At 38.5% G+C, this 27,570-nt stretch overlaps 1 protein-coding gene across 8 annotated transcripts in view; it reads right to left on the bottom strand.

Moving 5' to 3' along the window:
- Window positions 1–27,570, bottom strand: part of MYO6 (myosin VI) — a 159,570-nt gene that overhangs the window by 45,959 nt on the left and 86,041 nt on the right. For all 8 annotated transcript variants that reach the window (XM_070795753.1, XM_070795756.1, XM_070795757.1 and 5 more), the window contains exons 10-15: window positions 23,487–23,567; window positions 20,555–20,735; window positions 15,158–15,302; window positions 13,913–14,070; window positions 12,490–12,581; window positions 10,548–10,620 (exon numbers count right to left, since the gene is read on the bottom strand). In XM_070795753.1, the coding sequence (XP_070651854.1) occupies window positions 10,548–10,620; window positions 12,490–12,581; window positions 13,913–14,070; window positions 15,158–15,302; window positions 20,555–20,735; window positions 23,487–23,567 (730 nt within the window). The remainder of the gene's footprint in view (window positions 1–10,547; window positions 10,621–12,489; window positions 12,582–13,912; window positions 14,071–15,157; window positions 15,303–20,554; window positions 20,736–23,486; window positions 23,568–27,570) is intronic.

Genomic DNA, 27,570 nt, shown 5'->3' with positions numbered 1-27,570 from the left:
GAAAGCCAGGCAGCCATGGAAGCAAGGCGATACTGCTGAGTCACACATAAGGGATGGAGCCATCACCACAGCCTCTCTCTCCACTCGCCAGCATTAGCAGGTGAACAACAGAGAGGCTGGCCCATCAAATACCTAAGGCACTACAGAGTAGGACCCCAGCCAGGGAGCCCCTTTAAGTGCCCGACACAAGTATATACTGAGTAGGATCCCAGTCAGGGGGGCCCCCTCTATGTGCTTGACACCCCAAACAACAGAGAAGGACCCCAGGCAAGGGAGCCCTCTAAGTGCATGAATGGGCGGAGCTACAGACAAAGGCTGGCCAGAGGCCTTCTGATCACCAGCTACAAGAAGCTCGAAAAAAGATTCTGAGAGGGCCATAACTCCTGCCAGGGAGGCACTCCATGTCCCTGCACACTTGGTGCCACCAGGGTCCCCACAAGCCAAGCAGCTGCACCTCACCTCTCACTGGTGAGCTGCCACAGGCAAAAAAAGTCTTCCATCTATGCGCACAGGGTCACTTCAGTCATGTCTGGACTCTGTAACCCTGTACACTGTGGCCTGCCAGGCTTCTCTGTCAGGGAGTGGGGCTCTCCAGGCAAGAATACTGGAGCATATTGGCCAATACCGGTTGCCATACCCTTTTAGAGCACTGTATTTCCTGCTGCCCTAGCTTCTAACTCCCCCGAGTACCTGATGCTGCCAGAACCCCTGAGACCCAAGCAGCTGCACCAACTCCACACCTGGCCCTCATGGGGAAAACCCAAGTCCTCCAGGGCAGCCTCAGGAGCAAACCCCAGTGGATGACCCACATGCAGAGGTGGAAATAAAACCACAATTGAAACCCGGGTGTAGTGTGGCTGAGGAAGAAGACCTAAAACCTTCCCACCAGCTGTACAAGCTGCAGATTAAATCCGTACAATCATCTAGGCAGACTCTGTGTCTATGGAATATATAAAAGGCCACTGAGAGCTCCCACAAAAGAAAATGTACTAGTCCTGACAGCTGTAGACATTGGAAGCAAGAATGCACAGGAGTAGGACCAGATTAGAATCTGAGCTGCCCCACAGCAGGTCCAGAGATCAGCACAGTGTTGGAGGGCATCCTAGAGAGGTGAGGGGGACTGTGACTTCCAGCGAGGGAGAGGACTCTGACAGCAGGGACCCAAGAAAAACATTTATTCTTCTTATGTTTGACTTATTCTGTAGATTCTTTTGGATTTTTTTTCTTTTTTCCCCCTTGCCCCCCCTCTGTTGCAGTTGTCGATTTTACTGGCACTATGAAACCTAATTAAGCTTTTGAGCTTTTCTTTTTTTCCTCAGTTACATTTTTTATTATTGTTATAAACCTCTGCCTCTACACTGGGCTTTTTCAGTTTTGTGGAGTTTTCCTTTTTTTTTTTTTTCTAATTTTTTAATATTACTTTTTAATTTTTTAAACCTATTATTTTTCCTACATTTATCTCTTTGCTTCTCCTACTGTTCTTTTCCCCTTTCAATTAATCCTTAATGTACATAAATCTTCTTTATTTACCTTTATTTAACTTTGTATATCTATTCTTTCTTTCCTTATATCTCAACATATTTGTTAATGTTATTTTCATTGTTTTATTCCCCAGTTGGCACCTTGCTTTAGTTTTGTTTTCCAGTTTGTGCTTCAGTTAGTTTTGTTCTGGTAGATACAATTTTTGGTTTCCTTTGCTCACTGGGTCAGTCTATTATACTTTATTTTTGTTGGAATGCTTTGATTTTGTTTATGGGTGGATATGTATATGTGTTTATTCAGTCACACTTTTTATTGTTGTTATAAACCTCTGCCTCTACACTGGATTTCTGCGGTTCTGTGGAGCTTTCCTTTTTTTTTTTCTTTTTCTTCACTTTTTTTCTTTTCTCTTTTTTATAATTTTTAATTTTTTTAAACCTATTATATATTTTCTACATTTATTCCTTTGTTTGCCTTTCCTACTGTTCTTTCCCCCTTGCAGTTAATGTTTAATGTATATAAATCTTCTTCATCTACCTCTATTTAACTTTGCATATCTATTCTTTCTTTCTTTTCTTTCCTTCCTTTCCTCTCAACACATTTGTTGGTTTTGTTTTCATAGCTTTATTCCCCACTTGAAACCTTGTGTTAGTTTTGTTTTCCAGTTTCTGCTTTAGTTAGTTTTGTTCTTAACTGGTAAATATAATTTTTGATTTCCTTTGTTCACCGGGTCAATCTACTGTACTTTATTTTTCCTGGACTGTTCTGTCTTTGCTCATGGGTGTATATGTATATGTGTATGTTCCATTTTTTAAAATTATTATTTGCCTGATTTTGTAACTGCCATTTGTCTGGGGTTCATCTTTGGTTTCTCATTTTTGGATATTTGTTTTAATCTCACTTAATGTCATAACAAACCACTTGTGGAATCTTCATTCCTGACCAGAGATCAAGCCCTAAGCCTTTGGAGTGGGAACACTGACTCCGAGACCCTAAACTACCAGAGAACTAACCCTGCTATTGCTGCTGCTAAGTCACTTCAGTTGTGCCCAACTCTGTGCGACCCCATAGACGGCAGCCCACCAGGCTCCCCCATCCCTGGGATTCTCCAGGCAAGAACACTGGAGTGGGTTGCGTTTCCTTCTCCAATGCATGAAAGTGAAAAGTGAAAGTGAAGTTGCTCAGTCGTGTCCGACTCCTAGAGACCCCATGGACTGCAGCCCACCAGGCTCCTCTGTCCACGGGAGCATCAAACAGTGAGAACTCACACAAAGGAAACCCCTTGACTGCAAGGCCCAGCATCACCCAACCACGAGTGGTGCCCTGTGCAGGATGCCCCATCTGAACAACAAACAGAACAAAAATACAAACCCAATCATCAGCAGACAGCATTACCATATCACTTAGCCTTGTCCATCAGAGGAGAAACAAACAAACAAACAAGACCTCAGCATAAATCTCACCCTATAGGAAGCTTACACAAACCCCTGGACCAAACTTAGGAGGGCAGAAACCCAAAAGGAAGAAAGAATTCAAACTTGAAGCCTGGAAAAAGCAGACCTCAAATACAATAAGTTAAAAAAAAAATAATGAAAAAGCAGAGAAATACTACACAAATGAAAGAACAAACGAGAAATGCAGCAGTCCAAATAAATGAAGAGGAAACAGCCAAACTACTTAAAAAAGAATTCAGAATAATGATAGTAAAGATGATCAAAAACCTTGAAAACAAAATGGAGAAAATGCAGGAATCAATTAACAAACATCTAGAAGAATTGAAGAATAAACACACAGAAACAAACAACACATTTACTGAAATTAAAAATACTCTAAGAATAATCAATAGCAGAATATCTGAAGCAGAAGGAATCAGTGAGCTAGAAGGGAAAATGGTGGCAATAACTTCTGAAGAGCAGATTAAAGTAAAAAGAATGAAAAGAACTGAGGATAGTCTCAGAGACCTTGGAGACAGTATCAAAAGCACCAACATTTGAATTAAACATTCAAAGAAGAAGAGAAAAAAGGGGTATGAGAAAAATTTTAAGAGATTATAGTTGAAAATTTCCCCAACATGGAAAAAGAAATAGTGAATCAACTCCAAAAGGCACAGAGTCCATACCGGATAAAACCAAGGAGAAACACACCAAGACACATACTAATGAAACTAACAAAGACTAAACACAAAGAAAGAATATTAAAAGCAGCAAGGGAGAAGCAATAAGTGACATACAAGGGAAACCCCATATGCATAACAGCTGATCTTTCAGCAGAAACTCTGCAGGCCAGAAGGGAATGGCAGGATATATTAAAGTTCTGAAAGGGAAAAATCTACCACCAAGATTACTGTAGCTGGCAAGGATCTCATTCAAAACTGCTGGAAAATTCAAAAGCTTTTTCAGCCAAGCAAAAGTTAAGAGAATTCAGTACCACCAAACTGGCTTTACAACAAATGTTAAAGGGATTTATATAGTCAAGAAATAGAAGAGAAGAAAAAGATTTACAAAGTCAACCCCAAACAATTAAGAGAATGGTAACAGGAATATATACATCAATAACTACTTAAAATGTAAATAGATTAAATGCTCGAACCAAAAGACACAGACTAACTGAATGGATACAAAAACAAGACCCATATATGCTGTCTACAGGAAACCCACTTCAGACCTCAAGACACATATGCACTGAAAGTGAGAGGATGGAAAAATATATTCTACCCAAATAGGAAGCAAAAGAAAGCTGGAATAGAAATCTTCATATAAGATAAAATAGACCTTAAAATAAAGAAGATTACAAGCACGGGCAGCTGCAACGGCGCACAAGAGCAGCAGAAAGGAGCTACACCACGTCCGAGGTCAGGGGCGGAGCCCGGGAGAAGCTACCCTGTGCTGAAGGTAAGGAGCAGCAGCTGCACTTTGCTGGGGCAGCCGTGAAGAGATACCCCACGTCCAAGGTAAGAGAAAACCAAGTAAGAGGCAGGCACTTAGAGAGGGCATCAGAGGGCAGACGCACTGAAACCACAATCACAGACAACTAGCCAATCTGACCACATGGACCACAGCCTGGTCTAACTCAGTGAAACTAAGCCATGCCCTGTGGGGCCACCCAAGACGGGCGGGTCATGGTGGAGATGTCTAATAGAATGTGGTCCACTGGAGAAGGGAATAGCAAACCACTTCAGTATTCTTGCCTTGAGAACCCCATGAACAGTATGAAAAGGCAAAATGATAGGATACTTAAAGATGAACTCCCCAGGTCAGTAGGAGCCCAATATGCTACTGGAGATCAGTGGAGAAATAACTCCAGAAAGAATGAAGGGATGGATCCAAAGCAAAAACAATACCCAGCTGTGGATGGTACTGCTGATAGAAGCAAGGTTTGATGCTATAAAGAGCAGTACTGCATAGGAACCTGGAATGTTAGGTCCATGAATCAAGGCAAATTGGAAGTGGTCAAACAGGAGATGACAAGAGTGAACATCGGCATTCTAGGAATCAGCAAACTAAGATGGACGGGAACGGGTGAATTTAACTCAGATGACCATTATATCTACTACTGTGGGCAGGACTCCCTTAGAAGAAATGGAGTAGCCATCACAGTCAACAAAAGAGTCCAAAATGCAGTACTTGGATGCAATCTCAAAAATGACAGAATGATCTCTGTTTGTTTCCAAGGCAAACCATTCAATATCACAGTAATCCAACCCTATGCCTCAACCAGTAATGCTGAAGAAGCTGAAGTTGAACGGTTCTTTAAAGACCTACAAGACCTTCTAGAACTAACACCCAAAAAAGATGTCCTTTTCATTATAGGGAACTAGAATGCAAAAGTAGGAAGTCAAGAAACACCTAAAGTAAAGGGCAAATTTGGCCTTGGAGTACAGAATTAAGCAGGGCAAAGGCTAATAGACTTCTGCCAAGAGAACGTACTGGTCATAGCAAACACCCTCTTCCAACAACACAAGAGAAGACTCTACATGTGGACATCACCAGATGGTCGACACTGAAATCAGATTGATTATATTTCTAATAAAAAATTGATTATATTATATTTCTTTGCAGCCAAAGATGGAGAAGCTCTATACAGTCAACAAAAACAAGACCAGGAGCTGACTGTGGCTCAGATCATGAACTCCTTATTGCCAAATTCAGACTGAAATTGAAGTAAGTTGGGAAAACCACTAGACAATTCAGGTATGACCTAAATCAAATCCCTTATGATTATAGAGTGGAAGTGAGAAATAGATTTAAGGGACTAGATCTGATAGATAGAGTGCCTGATGAACTATGGATGGAGGTTCGTGACATTGTACAGGAGACAGGGATCAAGACCATCCTCATGGAAAAGAAATGCAAAAAGCAAAATGGCTGTCTGGGGAGGTCTTACAAATAGCTGTGAAAAGAAGAGAAGCAAAAAGCAAATGAGAAAAGGAAAGAGATAAGCATCTGAATACAGAGTTCGAAAGAATAGCAAGAAGAGATAAGAAAGCCTTCCTCAGCTATCAATGCAAAGAAATAGAGGAAAACAACAGAATGGGAAAGACTAGAGATGTCTTCAAGAAAATTAGAGATACCAAGGGAACATTTCATGCAAAGATGGGCTCGATAAAGGAGAGAAATGGTAGGGACCTAACAGAAGCAGAAGATATTAAGAAGAGATGGCAAGAATACACAGAAGAACTGTACAAAAAAGATCTTCATGACCCAGATAATCACGATGGTGTGATCACTGACCTAGAGCCAGACATCCTGGAATGTGAAGTCAAGTGGGCCTTAGAAAGGATCACTACGAACAAAGCTAGTGGAGGTGATGGTATTCCAGTGGAGCTATTTCAAATCCTGAAAGATGATGCTGTGAAAGTGCTGCACTCAATATGCCAGCACATTTGGAAAACTCAGCAGTGGCCACAGGACTGGAAAAGGTCAGTTTTCATTCCAATCCCAAAGAAAGGCAATGCCAAAGAATGCTCAAACTACCACACAATTGCACTCATCTCACATGCTAGTAAAATTATGCTCAAAATTCTCCAAGCCAGGCTTCAGCAATACGTGAACCGTGAACTTCCTGATGTTCAAGCTGGTTTTAGAAAAGGCAGAGGAACCAGAGATCAAATTGCCAACATCCACAGGATCATCGAAAAAGAAAGAGAGCTCCAGAAAAACATCTATTTCTGCTTTATTGACTATGCCAAAGCCTTTGACTATGTAGATCACAATAAACTGTGGAAAATTCTGAAAGAGATGGGAATACCAGACCACTGGACCTGCCTCTTGAGAAATCTGTATGCAGGTCAGGAAGCAACAGTTAGAACTGGACATGGAACAACAGACTGGTTCCAAATAGGAAAAGGAGTATGTTAAGGCTGTATATTGTCACCCTGCTTATTTAACTTATATGCAGAGTACATCATGAGAAATGCTGGGCTGGAAGAAGCACAAGCTGGAATCAAGATTGCCGGGAGAAATATCAATAACCTCAGATATGCAGATGACACCACCCTTATGGCAGAAAGTGAAGAGGAACTAAAAAGCCTCTTGATGAAGGTGAAAGAGGATAGTGAAAAAGTTGGCTTAAAACTCAACATTCAGAAAACGAAGATGGCATCTGGTCCCATCATTTCATGGGAAATAGATGTGGAAACAGTGGCAGACTTTATTTTTTGGGGCTCCAAAATCACGGCAGATGGTGACTGCAGCCATGAAATTAAAAGACGCTTACTTCTTGGAAGAAAAGTTATGATCAACCTAGATAGTATATTCAAAAGCAGAGACATTACTTTGCCAACAAAGGTCCTTCTAGTCAAGGCTATGTGTTTCCCAGTGGTCATGTATGGATGTGAGAGTTGGACTGTGAAGAAAGCTGAGCACCGAAGAATTGATGCTTTTGAACTGTGGTGTTGGAAAAGACTCTTGAGAGTCCCTTGGACTGCAAGGAGATCCAGCCAGTCCATTCTGAAGGAGATCAGCCCTGGGATTTCTTTGGAAGGAATGATGCTGAAGCTGAAACTCCAGTACTTTGGCTACCTCATGCGAAGTCTTGACTCATTGGAAGGGACTCTGATGCTGGGAGGGATTGGGGGCAGGAGGAGAAGGAGACGACAGAGGATGAGATGGCTGGATGGCATCACTGACTCAATGGATGTTGAGTCTGAGTGAACTCCGGGGGTTGGTGATGGACAGGAAGGCCTGGCGTGCTGTGATTCATGGGGTCGCAAAGAGTCAGACACAACTGAGCGACTGAACTGAATGAAAGAAAGAAATCAAAGATGACATAAACAGATGGAGAGCTATTGTATGTTCCTGGGTAGGAAGAATCAATATTGTGAAAATGACTATACTACTAAATGCAATCTACAGATTCAGTGTGATCCCTATCCAATTACCAATGGCATTTTTCACAGAACTAGAACAAAAAATTTCACAGTTCATATGGAAACACAGAAGATCCCAAATAGCCAAAGCAGTCTTGAGAAAGAAGAATTCAGCTGAAGGATTCAACCTTCCTGACTTCAAATTATACTACAAAGCTACAGTCATCAAAACAGTGTGGTACTGGCACAAAAACAGAAATACAGACAAATGGAACAAGACAGAAAGCCCAGAAATAAACCCATGCACCTATGGGTACCTTATTTTTGACAAAGGAGTCAAGAATATACAGTGGAGCAAAGACAGCCTCTTCGATAAATGGTGCTGGAAAAACTGGACAGCTACATGAAAAGAATGAAGTCAGAACACTTCCTAACATCATACACAAAGATAAACTCAAAATGGATTAAAGACCTAAATGTAAGACCACAAACTATAAAACTCTTAGAGGAAAACATAGGCAGAACACTGGATGGCATAAATCAAAGCAAGATCCTCTATGACCCACCTCTTAGAGTAACAGAAATAAAAACAAAAGTAAACAAGTGGGACCTGATTAAACTTAAAAGCTTTTCCACAGCAAAGGAAACTAGAAGCAAGGTGAAAAGACAACTGTCAGAATGGGAGAAACTAACAGCAAATGAAACAACACACAAAGGATTAATTTCCAAAATATACAAGCAGCTCATACAACTCAATATCAAAAAAACAAACAACCCAATCAAAAAGTGGGAAAAGACCTAAACACACATTTGTCCAAGGAAGACATACAGATGACTAATAAACAAATGAAAAGATGTTCAACATCGCTCATTATTAGAGAAATGCAAATCAAAACCACAGTGAGATTATCTCCTCACACCAGTCAGAATGGCCACCATCAAAAAGTCTAGAAACAATAAATGCTGGAGAGGGTGTGGAACGTTCTTGCTCTGTTGGTGGGAATGTAATTTGATACAGACACTATGGAAGAAGGTATGGAGATTCCTTAAAAAACTAGGAATAAAACCACCATATGACCTTGCAATCCCACTTCGAGGCATATACCCTGAGGAAACCAAAACTGAAAAAGACACATGTATCCCATTGTTCACTGCAGCACTATTTACAATAGCTAGAACACGGAAGCAACCTCGATTTCCTTCAACAGATGAGTGGACAAAAAAGTTGTAGTACATATACACAATGGAATATTACTCAGCCATAAAAAGGAATGCCTTTGAGTCAGTTCTAATGAAGTAGATGAACCTAGAACCTATTATACAGAGTGAAGTAAGTCAGAAAGAGAAAGATAAATATTGCATTCTAATGCACATATACGGAATCTAGAAAAATGGCTGAAGAATTTATTTACAGGGCAGCAATGGAGAAACAGACAGAGAATAGACTTACGGACATGGGGAGAGGGTAGGAGAGGGTGAGATGTATGGAAAGAGTAACCTGGAAACTTACACTACCATATGTAAAATAGACAGCCATGGGGAATTTGCTGTGTGGCTCAAGAAACTCAAACAGGGGCTATGTATCAACCTAGAGGGGTGGGATGGGGAGGGAGATGGGAGGGAAGCTCAGAAGGGAGGGGATATGTGTGTACCTATGGCTGATTCGTGTTGAGGTTTGACAGAAAACAACAAAATTCTGTAAAGCAATTATCCTTCAATTAAAAAATTAATTAATTAATTATAAATAACGGCTACAGGTCACAGGAAGAGAAATGAAGACTCTAACTGCACTGGTCAGAGAAAGATGCATCTTGGGCAGCTAGTGGGGGTGAAGGGGGGGCACACTGACTGAGCTGTAAACGAGAGTCTTCTGACAGATGCAGGACATGGAAGCGGGCAGAAAGCGGGCAGAAAACGGAAGGGGAGGCGTTCCAGCCAAGACATCCAATGACACCATCAGAGGCACGAAGATCTGAGAAGGGACGAGGTATGTGGAGGGATATGCTAAGTGGACCAGGCAGGATATGAGTCCTTTGAGAAGTTATATAAAGTATTATCATTGTGACTGTGTTGTTGTTTTTACCACTGCTGTTCTCTCTTGTCCAAATCTAGCAAGAGTTACTGGCTCAATTGCCAAATTCCACTTTCACAGCAAGGTTTACCCAACAGCTGATTTTAGAGATCGGCTGGAAGGAAAAGACAGCCTGAGCACCAGCTGGGTGACAACAGGGCAAAGTCTCTCTACCAACAACAGACCAGGAAAGAGACTGTTCTCCTGCTGCGTGGCATTATCTGATGGGACCCACTGAACTTGTGAGGCCTACTTGCCACCAGCTGGAGTGTAGAGCCAACGTCCAGAGAACAGAGACGAAGAACGGCAGAGGCTGAGCGAAGCCCCTGCAGACCCCGCGGGGACCTTGCTATACCACGGGCTTCCTCACGCCAAGTGAGGAATCCCTTCACTGCTTGAACGGTTTTGTTTCCTCCTTAACTTAGCCACATGTTAACTGTTTAACAAAGAAAATGCCCATCACAGTAAACAGAAGAAATTTTCAGAATACTTTCAGTATAGCTGAATTTGGTGCCTTCATGTGAAAAAACAACTTCCTAGCAGTGCTAGAAAAGTAAAACCTCTCTTGAATACCACAGTTTCAAGTCCCATAATCAGAAGTATCAATCACAGAGCATAGAAGAATGACTAGTGAAAACATTCACTATATCTTCCTGTAATTCCCCAAAATGGAGTAAAAACAATACATACCTATACAGTCCTGATTATCCACATAATGCACTTCATTCACACCTAAACCTTCCTTTTGATAGAGTTCTTGTTCCTAGAAAAAAATAATCACAATCACAGATATGGAGATGCCATGTGAGAGGAAAGACTCAGTTTGGTGCCAGATATAATCATAACATTTATTGATTAGTCAGTGTACAAAAGGTTCATACCAATTGATTGGGTAACTGAGAAGTCTTACAAAACGTTAGGGAAGAAAAATCCTTGCCCCTAAGGCAAGGTGAAATCACAACTTCAATGGCCAACATAACACACGATTTACATATGTGGAAACGTTCCCTCACAGATAAGCACGCTTTCCCTGAAATACGCTGGGCAGCCAGGCACAGACACAGGGATCTGTTAATAATCACTCAAACCCAAGACAAGACCAGGGCAGGCAGGCAGGAATTTTATCACAGATGAGTGAGCAACGCAATGAACTCAGGGTTATGTATATTTCTTATTTTTCCCCCTGAATGTTTAAATATTTCCTCCTAAGAGACATACTAGCAGAAGGTTCTGTCCTTCTAGGAGGCAGTGTCCACTTGAACTCAATCTGAATCTGAAATTCACTTTTATTTTAAAGAACTGTTATAAACATAAATCAAGACTGTCTCCTCTTCATGCAGTTTCTAGATAAAGCTTGCTGGGCTGGTAGGAAGGGAAGAATTAAGGCAGGTTATGTGAGAAGCATACATGCGAAACTTCACACAGTAATGGAAGGACTAAGGCAGCCGGAGGAAACATTTTCAGAGAAACCCTCTTAACTGCTAAGTACTTGTTTTCACCTGTTTGTTTATGCCAGAACTGGCTTAACTATAATATATAAGGAGAGGTGTAAAAGTTGGAATGTGCTGGGAAACCCAAAAGGACAAAAACATAGTAAGAAAGGAGGAAAAGATGAATGGGATGGGAGCAGGAAAGAAAGGATTTGACATTTCAAGTCCAGATTCAGAGGGGAGCTGAGAAAACAGCAGTGCTCATATGAAGGGAACAGCGCTATGAACCAGCAGCCAGGAAGGTGGGTGTAGACCTGCGGAAGTCACTGAACCGCTGTGGTTTCTTCATCTGTAAAACAAAGGGCTGGACTAGACTAACGGGGTAATTTTGAGTTCCCTTTAACTCTATTTGCTTCACCCAGGAAGATACATCTCAAACAGCTCAAAGGAAGGAAAGGGAAGACTATTAGTAGGAAACAGCAGAAAATTCAAAATACAAGGTAAAAAATGGTGAGACTAATCACAAATCTACTGATTCAAAGTTACCTATACTTACTGTGCACTCTCAAGTGTTACAAAGAACTTTCCTAAGACCTGAGACTGTAAGTGCAGGACAGGTCCACAGTTACCTACTATGAGTATGAGCGGGAAGTTCCTTACCCGACCAGAGACGGCGTCCGGCCAAAAACACGCCACCAACAGGCCACTGGCAGCGCACAGTGTAACCTGGCCGGGCTAGGGAGGCAGGCCAGGCCAGTGCCCGTGGACTCTCCCAACCTGGGGGCTCCGCTGCCATATACAGAGAGAGGGTGAGCAGGTAACGAGTGGGCAGAAGCAGAGACCCAGGGGAAGAGAGGGGTGCCCAGGACTGGGTGAGAGACTGCTGACTGGCAGTGGAGGAGGAGAGAGCCCAATCAGGAAACGAAACAAGAAGAATTTCAAGTCTAGTAAAAGTCACTAGTAAAAGGCAAGATTCCCTCACTTCTGAGGAGGCGCCTATTTTAGAGTTTTTACTTGGCTTGGTCCCTAAGCTCAGATCTCATCGACACTTAGGATGTGCCCCCACAGCCCACACAGGGCCTCTCTGCTTCCCTGGGCCACCTTACACCACACCCCATCCATCCGGGTAACTACAGTCTATCTCTGTACCCTGAAATTTAAAATAGAGGGCAGTTCTTAAATCTAAATTGTACGCCAATTACCTCCTTCAGAATCCTTTCATTAAAAAATTGTTGAAGCTTCTCATTGCAATAGTTGATACAAAATTGTTCAAAACTGTTATGTTCAAAGTACTCTGAAAATAAAACCAGAATCAAGAGTCATCATCAGATCAACTTCACATTAATAAATTTAACTTAGGATAAAATTTTATTGTATCAATGCTTAATTTAACAGTATGTTAAAATGTATGTATAACTGTTTCATAATCCTCAAATGCTCTTATTTCAAGACTTAAATTTTGATAGGCACTAAAATTAAGTATTAGAAACACCTCAGCTTGACAAAAAGTTGTTTGTTAAATAAATATAATATAGTAAAAGATATAAAATATAAGTCACTTGTGACATATTTTTAAGGCACAGGAGTTAAGGCAATCTAAATCGAAGAAAATGACTTAAAATGTAAGCACTTCATATTTTTCTGTATAATCTGTGAGATTGTAGTTAGCAAAAATATTATAGATACTGATGCATTTCTAAAATTAAGGAGTTGTATTACATTATTTCTAAGATCCTTGCAGCTTTAAAATGTTATGACTTTGTGTATTCATGTGCTGGCACAAACTGGTGCAGACCAAGAAACCCATGTCTGAAGACTATGAAATTCTCAAGTCAGTGATGAGTGTTTCTCTAGCTCTGAACAAAAGGTAATGCTTTATTGTAAATTTCAAAATATATATCACATCAAAAACAAAACTCTGCCCTTCCCAAAAATGTAAACACTCATATCTTCTCATGGCAACTGCAAACAAATTACAAAGGACACCACTTGTGCACAGACAGAAGGAACGCCCGCACTGATAAAGCTCAATAAAAAAATGGTCAGACTTACTGCGAGATTTTTACAACATGGTCATTCCGAACAAAGCATTCAGACATGAGTGACTCATTTCATTTCTGGTCATACACACCCACAATTCCTCTCAAATATTTATCTGAATAGTTTACGCATTCGGCAGAAATTAATTGGACATAGCTCTCTGTTGACAACTATCAGTAAGGATAGAGTTTTATATATAGTCATGAGTTTGGCCTCTGTGCTGGGTTAACCTGTACCCAGCTCTACACTGGAGTCAATGGTCTTAATGAGTCAATTCTCTTTATCAGCAACACTGAGGACTTTATTCAGCTCTACTCATTTAAGAGTACTGAGACATGCCTACCCACAGTAGTTTCAATCAATATTTTAAGCATTAGTGTGACCAAAATCCACAAGTCTTTCCTTTTTCCCTGAAACATTTAAATCATATTATGAAGTGAAATGATAGTATGGACACATAACTGGAAATACATTAAGTAAAAGGTACTACAGGGAAAAAAGGCTTTTAAAATTGTAATCATGTGTGGAAAAACTCAGTGTAAAAATATCAAACAGATACAAACTCACAAACAAAACTATATTTACCAAACCCAGCAATATCCAGGACTCCAATAAAATAGGATGATGTTTCAAAAGGAAAACACTGGTTCACTCTGTTGACCACATGATCAAAAAGATGGCTATAGACGGTCTTTGCCAGGGCATCCCGGGCATTGTTTGCCTGTTCCACTTTCAGGGGTACCCTGTAAAAGAAGACTGAGTCAACAGAAATTCTTCCTAGTAATACGTTATGGAAACAACACCAGGTTCCCAAGAGCTGAGCACGCACAGTCAACGCGAAGGAGAAAATAAACAGCTACAAAATGTCAGTTGTGAATGGAAACAAACAAATAGGGCCAAGTAAAATACTACAGGAGAATTATCTATAATTAAAGACCTATTATTGAGTAAAAGAATATTAGGCTCAAAACATCTTTTTAACCTTAATTTTATACCTCACGGTACATGCTGAATACACAAGAAATTTATTCAGAGGAATAATCTTCCAGGTGACTTTCTTAAATGCAAAAGAAACTGTGTTTAATTCCAGACAACTTTAAAGTTCAGTAATTTGTTAACACTGCTTAAGGAAAAAAAGTTGATCTTAAAATCCAAACTGTCCAACTGTACTCTTTCATCTAAGTATTAATTAACTACACGGCATAACAGCATCAGACGCTGTAGATACATACACGGGCCAATGAAGAGAGTGCCACACAAAAGAACTTCCAGACACTGTGCCAAATGCTGTCGTAAAGCATGAGGCACCTTGGGAACACCAGAAAAAATGATCAAACTTCGAAAGAAATCTTAAAAGTCATTCAGGTCAGACTAATACTTCAATCTCTTCTAAACAGTGGTTTCCCAACTTATATTTCTTGCAGAAGAACCCTTTCCTAAAGGGACTCTTATGTGGACACTCCATCCATAAAACATAGAACTGCTTTAGCACACAGGGGAAATGGAGCAGAGTACCACACCCGGGGCTTCTACCAGCCTTCCCGTGGCCTCCAGAAATGTCTCTGTACTGCAGGCACAGATTTTCTTCATCATAACAATAATTGGGAATTAGCTTAGCAGAGAACCAGGCTAAACATACCTTGCTAATATTTCTGAAAGTAAGTTACAGGATTTTCTGTGTAGCTAAAAGGGCTTTTTTTATCCTTACTTTTTAAATTTATTAAAATGGTTTGATACACTCCTTTGCCTTACTCAGCAAGGAACAGAGACAGGATCTGGCTTTTCCCTCACAAGGCAGGACTTGCAAGGAGCAGTGAGCAGGGAACTTACTTTATCACTGTTCCTTTGGTGCCCCCTGCTGTTGTCAGCATGACTCTTGTAGTTAAACTTACACGAAGATCATCTTGATCCAGACCCAGTAATTCAGCACAATATTCCAATGACTGAGTAGATTTATTCTTCAGATTACAACCACCTAACGAAAACACATTTTAATTTGCAATTAATAAACATTACATGAGATTTTCAAGAGGCATTTCTTAGGAAATACACTTCACTGACACAGCTATGAACAAGACAAGGCTTATTTGTGACTTTTAATTTCACCTCCCTCGTTCCCCACCCTTGTCAGACACTCATACTGCCAAGGTCACTGGGCAACTCATTCAGGGCAGCCCATGACACAATCCTTTCAGCCCGCCAAAATTTTAACCTATCAGGGTTTCATTTTTCATGACCCTGCAAGGGAAATATACTAATGATAGATTACAAACCTTGTTAATACATTAAATCTCTGGAGTAACAGAATGCCTTATCACTAAAACTCTCATGACTGCAGAAGACGTTAAGGAGTAATTTCAGTGGTAAACGTCTTGATGTCAGTGTGGGTGTGGATGTTTGTCTAGGGGCAGGTGTGAGTGTGCACACATGCATGTGCTGGTGACACTCGGGGACAAAGGAGGAGGGTAAGGCGGCCACGGCTATTTTTTCTGAACATCATATCTACAGGTTCCTATTTATTGAGGCTGTTTCAAAATGCTTCTTATAGAAAGACAGCATACAATAGTGCTTTAGACTCCGGGCTGTTATAGCTCTAGAATTTACTAGTTGTGTGACCTTGAATGAGTTACTTATTATGCTTAGTTTCCTCACCCATATAATAAGGATAGTAACTGTATCAATCTAATAAGGTTGTTATGAAGACTAGTAAGGGTGGATACGTGAATTGCCCGGAAGAGCGTCTGGTGCATAATAAGCACATATAATTATCGTCTTATTAATAATAATAAAATAATTAATATTTTAGGACTGTATAAATGATTCATTTAAGACTATCTAATTTCAAAATTACAAAGAATGCATGTAATCATATGAGAATTATATCATGACAAATAGATAAACTATTTAACAGACTGGTCTCAGGGGAAATAGACTATGAGATCTCATATGAATAAGGGGTTGTCAAGACAATTCATTGAGGAAAGAATTGCATTTCAAACAAATGGCATTGGACAACTGGACGTCCACAGGCAAAAGAACGTAGCTGGACTCCTACTTCATACCATACAAAGAAATAAACTCAAAGACTTCAAGGTAAGAGTTAACACAATTCTCTTAGAAGAATTCAGACATAAATCCATATGATCTTGGACTAGGCTGGTTTCCTAGATATGGCACCATAAGCAACAAAAGAAAATAATGTGCAAATTGAATTTCATCAAAGTGAAAACCTTTTACGTTTCAAAGAACATTATCAAAAATTTAAAAGACAAATCACAGAATATGAGAAAATATTTGCAAATTATATATCTGATAAGGAACTTATATTCAGAATATACTTAAAAATTCTTACAAGTGAATTTTTAAAAGGCAATCAAATAAATGAGTAAAGAATATAAGCAGTCATTTCTCCAAAAAAAGATACACAAATGGCCAATAAAATCATGAAAAAATGCTCAGCAGCTTGATCCATCAGGAAAATGCAAATAAAAACCACAATGAGGCAGCACTTTGCATGCACTAGAGTGGTGAGAATGTACAACGATTCAGTTACTTTGAAAATCAATAATTCCTCTAAAGGTTAAATATAGAATTACCATATGACTCTGCAATTCCACTCCTAGGCATACACACAGAGAAATGAAAATATATATGCACACAAAAACCTGCACATGAATGTTTACAGTAGCAATATTCATAATAGCCAAAGGTCGAAGCAACCTAAAAGTTCCTCAAATGACAAATGGATAAAATGTGGTATATATCCGTGCAATGAAGTACTAGTCAGCAAAAAAAGAAATGATGTACTGACAGATGTTTAAACATGAATGAACCTTGAAAACACTATGTTAAGTGAAAGAAACTAGTCACAAAAGAGCCCATATTGTTCGATTTCATTTATATGAAGCACCCAGTTGACAGAGACAAGGTAGAACAGTGGCTGCCTAAAGGCTAGGTATTCGGGAGGGTTGGGGAGTAACTACTGAAGGCTATAGAGTTCCTTCTGGAGTGATGACAATGTTCTAAAACTGATTAGAGTGATTATTGTGCAACTCAATACAAATTGTTTAAATAAAGCGGGAAAAAACAATAAGGGAAGAGGAATACTTAGAAGACATATTAAACCTTTAATTCCAGGAAAATAAAATTACTACTAGTTTGTACACACATACACATGATCTAAAATTACATAACTCAAAAAATTTACCACCAATAACTGATCAATTCATTTCAATGCTTCTTTTTTTAACTATTTTGCAAAGTTTGCCTGGAAAATCCCATGAATGGAGGAGCCTGGTAGGCTGCAGTCCATGAGGTCGCTAAGAGTCAGACACAACTGTGCGACTTCACTTTGACTTTTCACTTTCATGCACTGGAGAAGGAAATGACAACCCACTCCGGTATTCTTGCCTGGAGAATCCCAGGGACCTTGGGGGAGCCTGGTGGGCTACCATCTGTGGGGTCTCACAGAGTTGGACACAACTGAAGCGACTTAGCAGAAGCAGCAGCAGCATAAAATATTTATGCTAGTAAATTAAAAGTTTTTTAAAACATTAAAAGTTTCAAAAATGCAAAAAAAAACAAAACACTATAAAATAACGTAAGGCTTTCATGTCACACCTTCTAAAAATGAACTTCTTTGAACAATTTTTTACAATTGTTCTTATAATAACGTATATTTCGTTATGTGGAATTTTAAAAACATATGAAGTCCCAATAGGTATTTTTTTGCATTTCCATCAAGTACAAACTTCTAAATAGCAATGGGAGCTGTCACCATATTTACTAAAGAATAAATTTTCTGATAAAATAATTACAAAATATCCAGAGCTTTTTCAAATTGCAAGGTCATGCCAAAATTGAGCTCTCTGAGACAGGAAAAAATAAATTCTAACTAGAAAGAAATCATCTGAATCTACAGGAAGGATTATAGGAACGATGAAGATTAATATAATAAAATCTTAGCTATTAAAATAAAAAAGACTTAGTTTATTAATTCTTTTGATTTATTGCCTCATTCCAATCTGCTCTGCTTTCTCCTCATTTTCCCTTCAACAGAAGGAAGTTAGAGAAGAAAAATAAAAGACAATGTAAATATCTACTAAGTGCCTTTTGACAATTAAATGCTTTTCAACTAACTAGACCCACATTCATGATTCTCTGTGTACACCTGCGCCACAGGGTAATAACACGAGGTGTGTGAACATGCCACCTATCACTTCAAACAAGCAATATTTCCAAAGTGTGCATTAACTAAACATTTTTGGATATTATTAATACCTGGAATTCCTGCATGCTCCCTTGGTATAATGATGCCACAGAGCAAACGAAAATGTACTCCAACATTCATTACATTTTCAAATCCCTCAAAAAAAAAACTAATACAAATTTTAATGCATACTAAGTATATACCTGATATTGCCTGGTTTTTCTTTTTGCTTGTTTCATTTTAAACTGGGATCAATCACTATTTTTATTTTACTTATGAATTAAAAACACAGTGATTACTACATGGCAGGCATAAGTATTTGCATCATTCTACAAATATTCAACTCATTTATTCCTCTTTACGACATGAGGTTGGACCTGGTATTTATTATTCCCACTTTACAGGTGAGGAAACCGAGACTCAGAGAGGTTAAGTTCCTGCCCCAGATCACATAGGCAGGTAACACACGGTGAACAGATTAGCCCTAGACAACGTACTCTTACATACCATACTCTGTCATCTGATGCTGCGGTCACAGACTCACAGACACTCAGTCTGAAAGCCATTAAGACTGTCGACTTCCATCTGCTCAGAAAGTTCAGTGACAGAGGGCAATGAGGGGCAGTTATCGCACACACCGGAGTCAGTCAAATGTGAGGAGAACCAGCTCTCATACCTACAACTTCACTAGTGTCCATACTACTTAAACTTCTCAAAGGTCCTACTTCTGTAAAACAGAGATAATATCCTCTATCTCATTATCTTTATTAAGTTCAGATTATGACTATGATGTTTACAATGAAACACAATATATGAAGGGTCTTACACGTAGCAGACACATTCATTTTTTAATGTTCTTCCTTCCTCTTGTGCCCCCTCCTACTACTGCTAAGGTAACTGTACTTTAAAAACACTTCCCTTGGAGATTATCTCTTCATTATTTTATGAGTGAAAAAGTCAAGGTTTACAAAGCTTCTGGGATCTGACCCTAAGGCCCACATTACTGATCACTGTGTTACATGGTGCTTTTGATGTTTTTAAAACAATGTATGTATGCAGGAATCAACAATCTTTTCCTCTAAAGTATGAGGTTTTAGGCTTTGCCGGCCAGGCAGTCTTTGTCACAACTACCCAACTCTGCCACTGCAGCATGAAAGCTGGCATGGATAAGACATAAATAAATGCCTTTGTGTATTCTAATAAAACTTTATTTACAAAACAAAAACAGGCAGCTAGTCAGATTTGATCATAAGCCAACCCCCGCATTCATGGATCAAACTTAAGATCATACAAAGAGTTAGTTGCTTAGTCATGTCCGACTCCTTGCAACCCCATGGACTATAGCCCACCAGGCTCCTCTGTCCATGGAATTCTCCAGGCAAGAATACTGGAGTGAGCAGCCATTCCTTTCTCCAGGGGATCTGCCCAACCCAGGGGTTGAATCTGGGTCTCCTGCATTGCAGGCAGATTTCTTTACCATCTGAGCCACCAGGGAAGCCTTGGTATTTACATAGAGACTGAAACAATATGGCTGAAAAGTTGTATCATGAAGGCATTTAAATGCTTTTTCAATGTGCATCAAGTTTAACTTGTTTTCATTTCCGATAATAATGTATATGGGCTTTTACATACTCAATTATCCTAACTAACTAATCTAAGTTTACATCAGTGAACCAGAAAAAATATCAAAATACCTTAAAAGATAGTAGAGGATTATTCTGTTCACTTATTGGAAAAGACTATCATCAGTCCAAAAATTTATCCAAATATGACCCTAGTAGTCAGTTACTTATCCTTCATAAAATGAGTTTATTATTCAAAAACAAATCTCACAATAACCAAAAATGCAGCATCCTTCAGTTGCAAGTTTCATCATGTGACACAATATAGTCTGGAAATGTAGGGGATTAACAAACTAGCACACAGAGTCAAGGTACATATACAATTAAATAACAGAACTTCGAATTTTACTTCTTTTTAAAACAAAACAAAAAGATCACACACAAAAGAAAAACAACCTGAAGTGCTGCCAGCTTCCTCAAAATCAATATTCCCAAGGTGCAGGACCCCAGCTACTACCCGGAACAGATCAAGCTTTTCTTCATCATCCAAGCCAATCTTTTTCATGGCTGTGCACATTCTAACAAAATCTCCATGGTCATCCAACAAAGGATCTTTCAAGGAACCTGCCTTAAGATGCTACAAAACAAGAAGACATCAATTACCTGTGGTCTACACTGCTTAAGTATCCCCAACACAACTACACAAGGTCTACTAACGCTCTATGTAACATGCAAAAACAAAATGTGTCATTCAGAAAACTTCAGTGTTTCAACACATTCAAAAACTGAATGACTGGGCAAAGTGTACACAGGCTCTATATATTATTTCTTTCAATGATGTGTGAATCTACACCTGTCTCCATAAAAATTTCAGTCAAAAATGCAATGAGATGTTTTCCAATTTAATTACAGTTTTAACTCTAAAGATAAGATACTATATAAATATATAAATTGAGTGAAAATGAAGGAAATATCAGTGGTTGAATCAACATAAAACCAAAGATCAAAAAAAACTGAAGTTTTAAAAAACTGTCATAAAAGTTTAAATCTGAGCTGTACCAGTATTCAAAAGCAGTGAACAGTGGAAAGTCTAACAACAATTTTCATGGCCTGGGAATTAATTTTTAAGCCTTTATCTATTAGTATATATGAGGTAAAGTATATTAGTAAGCATTATGCTTATGCTAAGAATTCACGCAATGACTGAAAACATTTCAGAAAAAATGGAAGAGAAAATTTGCTTTCTTTCTTAAAAGAATGTTCATCTAATGTGTTCTTTACTAGAACCTATAATAAACTCAGAAAAAGGAAGAAAAGTCAGCCCTGCAGAAACTAGAAGGAGGAAAAACAAAAGTTACTGGACACAGAAAGACTGGACTAGCAATTTTCCAGAACTTGAGAATAAATAAGCAAAATTAAACATGAGGTAACAGTGTCGGAATTAACTGGCCATTCTAGACATCCCTAGGAGAGTCTTTTTTTCCTCCGGGTTGCCAACTGCTTCCCAGCTAAAGTTGTAGCTGCCTTTCCACAGTGTTTAAAATGTTAAATTATGCATGTGTAAAATTTCTGGAAAATGTCTAGACAAAGAAATTTAATTTTATTTTTCAAAGAAGCAAACAACATGCAGCCAAATTTAAAAGAAAACACATATCATGCAGAATTTTTAGTCTTGCAATTGATCAGTTACTTCACTTGCAAACTGTTTCTAATCAAATGTCTGTGAATATATTGCTATTATAGCAGACTAAAAATACTGCATTCTCCTAAAAATTACACACAGCTTAAAGACACGCCAATGGAACTAGGCAAAGAATTCTGAATAGTCAAAATGATCACCTCATCCTCCTGATACAGAAAACAATAAAAAGTAATTTAAACATATTAAATCCATTAGTCACTTACATATTTTCATATATAAACTCAATAATGTGAATAAGATTCTTAACAATGTATGGTGACTCTAGAATCAGAAAGTGAACATTTTCTTCTTAAGAGAGTACAAACAGTGCAATATTCTTTGGAAAGTAAAATAACAGTCTTCTTTCCTCTCCACTCAGTCTTTCCCACGCCAGAAGATTAAGTATATATATGTATGTGTTTTTTTGCTTTGGGATAGCAGCAATATCCCACTAGGGAATGTCCCAATTATCTTAGTGAAAGTAATACAATTTCTGTATTTCAATGGTACCTTGTAAAAAGATAGATTATCATAACAAAAGAGAATACTGTAATAAATAATAATGTCATTTCTTAAAGTCTCTACCATGGATGTTTACAATTTATAATTCAGACATCTGTATCTAAAATAATAAATAAAATATCAATTTAAACAAACATTAACTGCAGACTCATCTGTTTAGAATTCAAAATAATGGGGATTTTTATTTGTTTTCTATTCTTTTCTATGAATATATTAAAGATATAATTCTCACTATCTTAGAAGTAGTCAAAAACATCTAACTCACTCAAATGCATCTAACTCAAATGCAGAGACATTAAAAACTGAATATAATAAAATTTTGTTCAATTACACACTCAAATCTTTTTAAAAAATTAATAAAGACAATATTAACTAGTCCCTATAATTAATCCTGACTTAGTATTTCATAATTTAAGCTGCCTGAGTAGCTACACCTTCATACCACTTACCACTTAATAAAATTTATAAAGGTTGTAGATTTTTATATTAAGGATTTTATGCTTTTAAAGTAATGCTTACATACCTGTGGCAGATTCATTTTGATATATGGCAAAACCAATACAATATTGTAAAGTTGAACAATAAAATAAAATTTTTAAAAAATATAAAAAAAAGAATAAAAAAAAGTAATGTTTAATGGTATAATTATATTTAATTAATCCTAGAAATACAATAATTTAGTAAAAGTTACACATAAAACTAAACTTTTCATAATAAATTACAGAAACATGCTGCTTTAAAGAGAAATATCACAATAACACATAAGAACTAGTTCACAACAATGCTCACTCTTTGTGTACATCAAAGCTCATTTCAGCCTTGACACAGATAATAAATTATAAAGAGCATATTTTATATTTAATCCTAATGGTTAATATGAGAGTAAGTTTCAAAGCTGTTAGCAAAGGATTTTTAGGCAATTTGATACACTCATGTTTGGAAAATAACAGGAAAAAAAGTGCACTGAGGTCCCACCAAGAAGACCCAGAACCTGCAGCTTCTAGAGATAGCAAAAGAGGAATAAAGTGTTTCAGGGCGAGAGAAGCGTGAGTGACTGTGAAGGTTTTTTATGCATAAGCCTAAAGTAAGAAATCTTACTTGGGCTTCAGAATAAAAACAGAATGTATCTTTCAGCACAATTTTTTTGCATTAAAGATTATAATTTGTTTTAACAGTCTACTTTACCTCAGGAGTTTTTCGGTTCTGTAAAATCTGTTTGTCAGTTTCTTTGTTAGCAAAGTATCTAGTGCAGCCTCGGTTTAAATACTATGACAAAGAAATTTAAAATATCATTAACAATATTATCCACAGGAAAACAACACAAAGGCAAACACAATCTATCCAAAAGTGCTAACCATTTCTACACATAACCTGATTATCATTTAATCTCTCAATTAAAATCAGTACTTCTGTACATCATAAACACTTTACTTCTATTAATCAAACCAGGGATGGTAAAACTCTTAATCTGAAAGTTGAATTAAATGATTAACAGAAAAAAAACAGTACCACAAAGCTTTCCTACTTTTAAAAGGGAGCAATTTTAAATCTTCACAAGATATGACCCACACTGTGGTTTAATATTTTGAATAATACTTTAAATTCTGAACAATTAACAAATAATATCCTTGAGTTTCTTAATTTCTGGTTTTTACAATCAGTCCTTCAAAACATGCCTTTCATCAGATCAGACTGACCAACAGTTAACACTAACTGTACATAAATTACATTTGCTTTATGAACCTTCACAGGTATTCAAATAACAATTTCAGCTTTTACCTCAATGATTTACTTCCCTGCCCAGAAGTTTTTTAAGATTAAGTGCTTTGAAAACCCAGAACAAGGGAAACAACTGAAAAGAAAATAATGTACTGGTCTTCAGCAGAATCTATTACCCATATTTAACAGGTGGGGGTTGTTCAGGAAGGAAGAGCACAGGGAACAGGATGAGAAAACTGTTTAAACATCTCAGCTTTTCTTAAATCAGGTCACTAGGGAGAAGGCAATGGCACCCCACTCCAGTACTCTTGCCTGGAAAATCCCATGGACAGAGGAGCCTGGTGGGCTGCAGTCCATGGGGTCGAAAAGAGTCAGACATGACTGAGCGACCTCACTTTCACTTTTCACTTTCATGCATTGGAGAAGGAAATGGCAACCCACTCCAGTGTTCTTGCCTGGAGAATCCCAGGGATGGGGGAGCCTGGTGGGCTGCTGTCTATGGGGTCACACAGAGCCGGACACGACTGAAGTGACTTAGCAGCAGGATTCTACTCTCCCATGACATGAATTCCAAGATTAAATTATACAGATATCAAGAAAAAATTTACAGTAAATTGAATGATTTAGGGATAAATACTGAAGATAATCAACACATTATCTCCCACCATTATAATGAAATATTAAAATACAGTTAAAACCAGAAAATAATATCCAATGAATTTTTCTTTGCAGACTAAAATCTTGAGGGAAAGAATAAAATAAAAGGAATAATACTGGTAAGCATTTTCAACTGACTTTCAAAAAAGAGCTCTTTTATTTAGTAGGATAATAGTAGCTTAACTATATGGACCCAAAACTAATGTTTTCTTTGCTAGCAAGAATTTTATCCACCTACTGCAACTGTTTTTATCAAGTACTAGGTTTTTGGACAGATGGACTTAATATTAAAATCTAAGAACAATACTTGTTTCTTCTAACTTTTCTGTAACTAGAAAGCTGTAACTATTCTAGTCACCCATTCTCATTCTATCCAAGCCTTACTTACATTCAAAGATCCCTGCATGACTATAATGAATGCTTCCATGGAACATGTGCAAAAATATTTCAAAATTTTGAATAATGCAAGCATTTTTAACCTTTTATTTTCTAAAATACATGTGTAGTTAATATGGATGTTTTTGAACAGATGTAATTCAACAATTCTTTGTATACTGATTTGGATAGAGTCACTAATTTGTATACAGTAGTGACGAAAAAATCTGGGGGTGGGGGGAGTGTTCACCCTACTGCAGTTTCTCCTTTGTCTTTACAACTTTATCCCCAAGTTATAATTCGAGGCCTAAACTAAACCAGAGAAAAACCTGATGAAGTGACCAAGACTCGAAGTCACTCTAAGGCAGGATAATTTGGGGGAAGGAATATAGAGGTGCATGTCCGCCTGCCAGAGAGGTAGATCCAAGACGGCAGATGTTTTTAGTAAGAGCTAATGCTGTTCCTCTAGTTTTCCTCTTACCACCAAAAGGACTCCCTTGTAAGAGGAAATCATGCCCCTAGGTCATGCCACAGGGACAGGAAACTCTGACCTGATAAAGTATTTCAGAGGCTGCCCTCTTAGGGTGGCTGTCCTTGTGCCAGGAAAGACTACATTCTGAGACACAGAAACCACGTTCCCAAGCCCCCAAGTAGAAAGAAACACTGTGTTAAGACAACAGGCATGTCACTTTATCCTTAACTCCGTGTTGACAAAGCCACATCAACATTATTAAATTCCATGTGAGTCATATTAATTTATAGTCTTTTTCTAAAAATCACTGTAGAGAAATGCCTCTTCTACTGTCATCAAGATACTGTGGGCAACTAACAAATTCCAATTAATTTGGTGAGTTCTAGAGAAGGTTAAAGGCTTCCCTCATAGCTCAGCTGGTAAAGAATCTGCCTGCAATGCAGGAGACCTGGGTTCAATTCCTGGGTTGGAAGATCCCCTAGGGAAGGAAACGGCAACCCACGCCAGTATTCTCGCCTGGAGAATCCAATGGTCAGAGAAGCCAGGAGGGCTACAGTCTGTGGGGTCACAGGAGTCGGACATGACTTAGCGACTACACCACCACCACCACCACCACCACCACCACCACTGGAGAAGATTAAACATTGCAGAACTACATACATAGATGCAGTTATACAGCATTTTAGAACAACAGAGTTTTTAAATGTCCAAATATACATTAAAAGAAATTGATTGAAGTAATAAAAAGAAGCCAGGTTGCAAACACACACACAGAACAATCATTAAATATAAATGTGTGTCATGATTCTCAAGTGGAGGACTACTGGCCAAAAAGGACTATGAGAATCACCTGGAGAACTTTACACCAACTGCACTTCCGACTTGCCCCCCACGATTCTCACGACCCAAATAGGGACGCCATTTTCCAGCTGTGAACTTGTAAATTACACTAACCACTCCCAGTCACCACTTCCTGAAACTGAACACTGACTTGTGATCCTTGGCATTCCTGATTTCCTCATGCTTCTCTCGCAACTCCACTTGGGCTTCCTTTCTTAGACAGCTCGTCTTACTCATCCTCTTTACCTCTAGAGTTTGGATCTTGGCACATGCTATTCTACATTATGCAATCTCTCTGCACAATCTTATCTCCTCACTCTCACAGTTCTAACTATCATCAGTGTACTGACATCTCACAAACCTATCCCCACAGCTCTGACCTGATCTTATCCCACCCAACAGTCTTCTGAACAGCTCCACTTGGATATTCCACAGACTCCAAAACTGGACGCATCCTACACACCACAAATCTTCCATCTGGCCCCAACATGGTATTTATAGCCACCCAGTTATCCTAATCAAATCCTGGAAAATAATTTCAGACTCCGCCTTCTCCTTACCTAATTCAGTCTCCAAGTCATGTCAATTTTACCTCCTGTTTCACATATCCTCTCCTCAGTAACCCTGCCATCGCTAAACCAAATTCAGGCATTGAGTAACTGCTATGTCACCGACAGGTTCCCAACTCACTTATCCATGGTTGCAATTTATCTCCATCCCCTCCTCTACCACCCCACCCCACCCCCCGCTTAAAGCTATCTTTCATACTAAACCTGAAGTTAAGTACAGATCTGATATCCAACTTTCTTCCTAACACCCTTTAACCACTCTTTACTAACTACAGAAAAAAGACCAAACTCTCTAGCTTCAACTCCCATTCTTCCTGTCCTTTGCTTTAAGCTATTTCTTGCCTTTCTTTATCTTTTTGCATCTACCAGGAATACCCTTTGCATGTTTCCTCCTCTAGTTAATACCTGAAAATTCCTCAGGATTCTGATCAAGCATCAATTGTTCCACTAAGGTTTTTTCCAAAATTATCAGTTTCCTATGCATCTCTCTCACTCATTTAACCTATCAGTCAAAATTGTGTGCATGTTTTCCACCAGTTTCTAAATTGCTCAGAAGCAGGAACTGTGTATCATTTATCTTTTTAACTATGTCACATTCCTGGTACCCAAAGGCTAAGCAATAAATATTTGTTGAAAT

This window comes from Bos indicus, chromosome 9 (assembly GCF_029378745.1).
Source record: "Bos indicus isolate NIAB-ARS_2022 breed Sahiwal x Tharparkar chromosome 9, NIAB-ARS_B.indTharparkar_mat_pri_1.0, whole genome shotgun sequence".
In the NCBI taxonomy this organism is placed as follows: domain Eukaryota; kingdom Metazoa; phylum Chordata; class Mammalia; order Artiodactyla; family Bovidae; genus Bos; species Bos indicus.
This window is presented reverse-complemented; position numbering and strand designations above follow the sequence as displayed.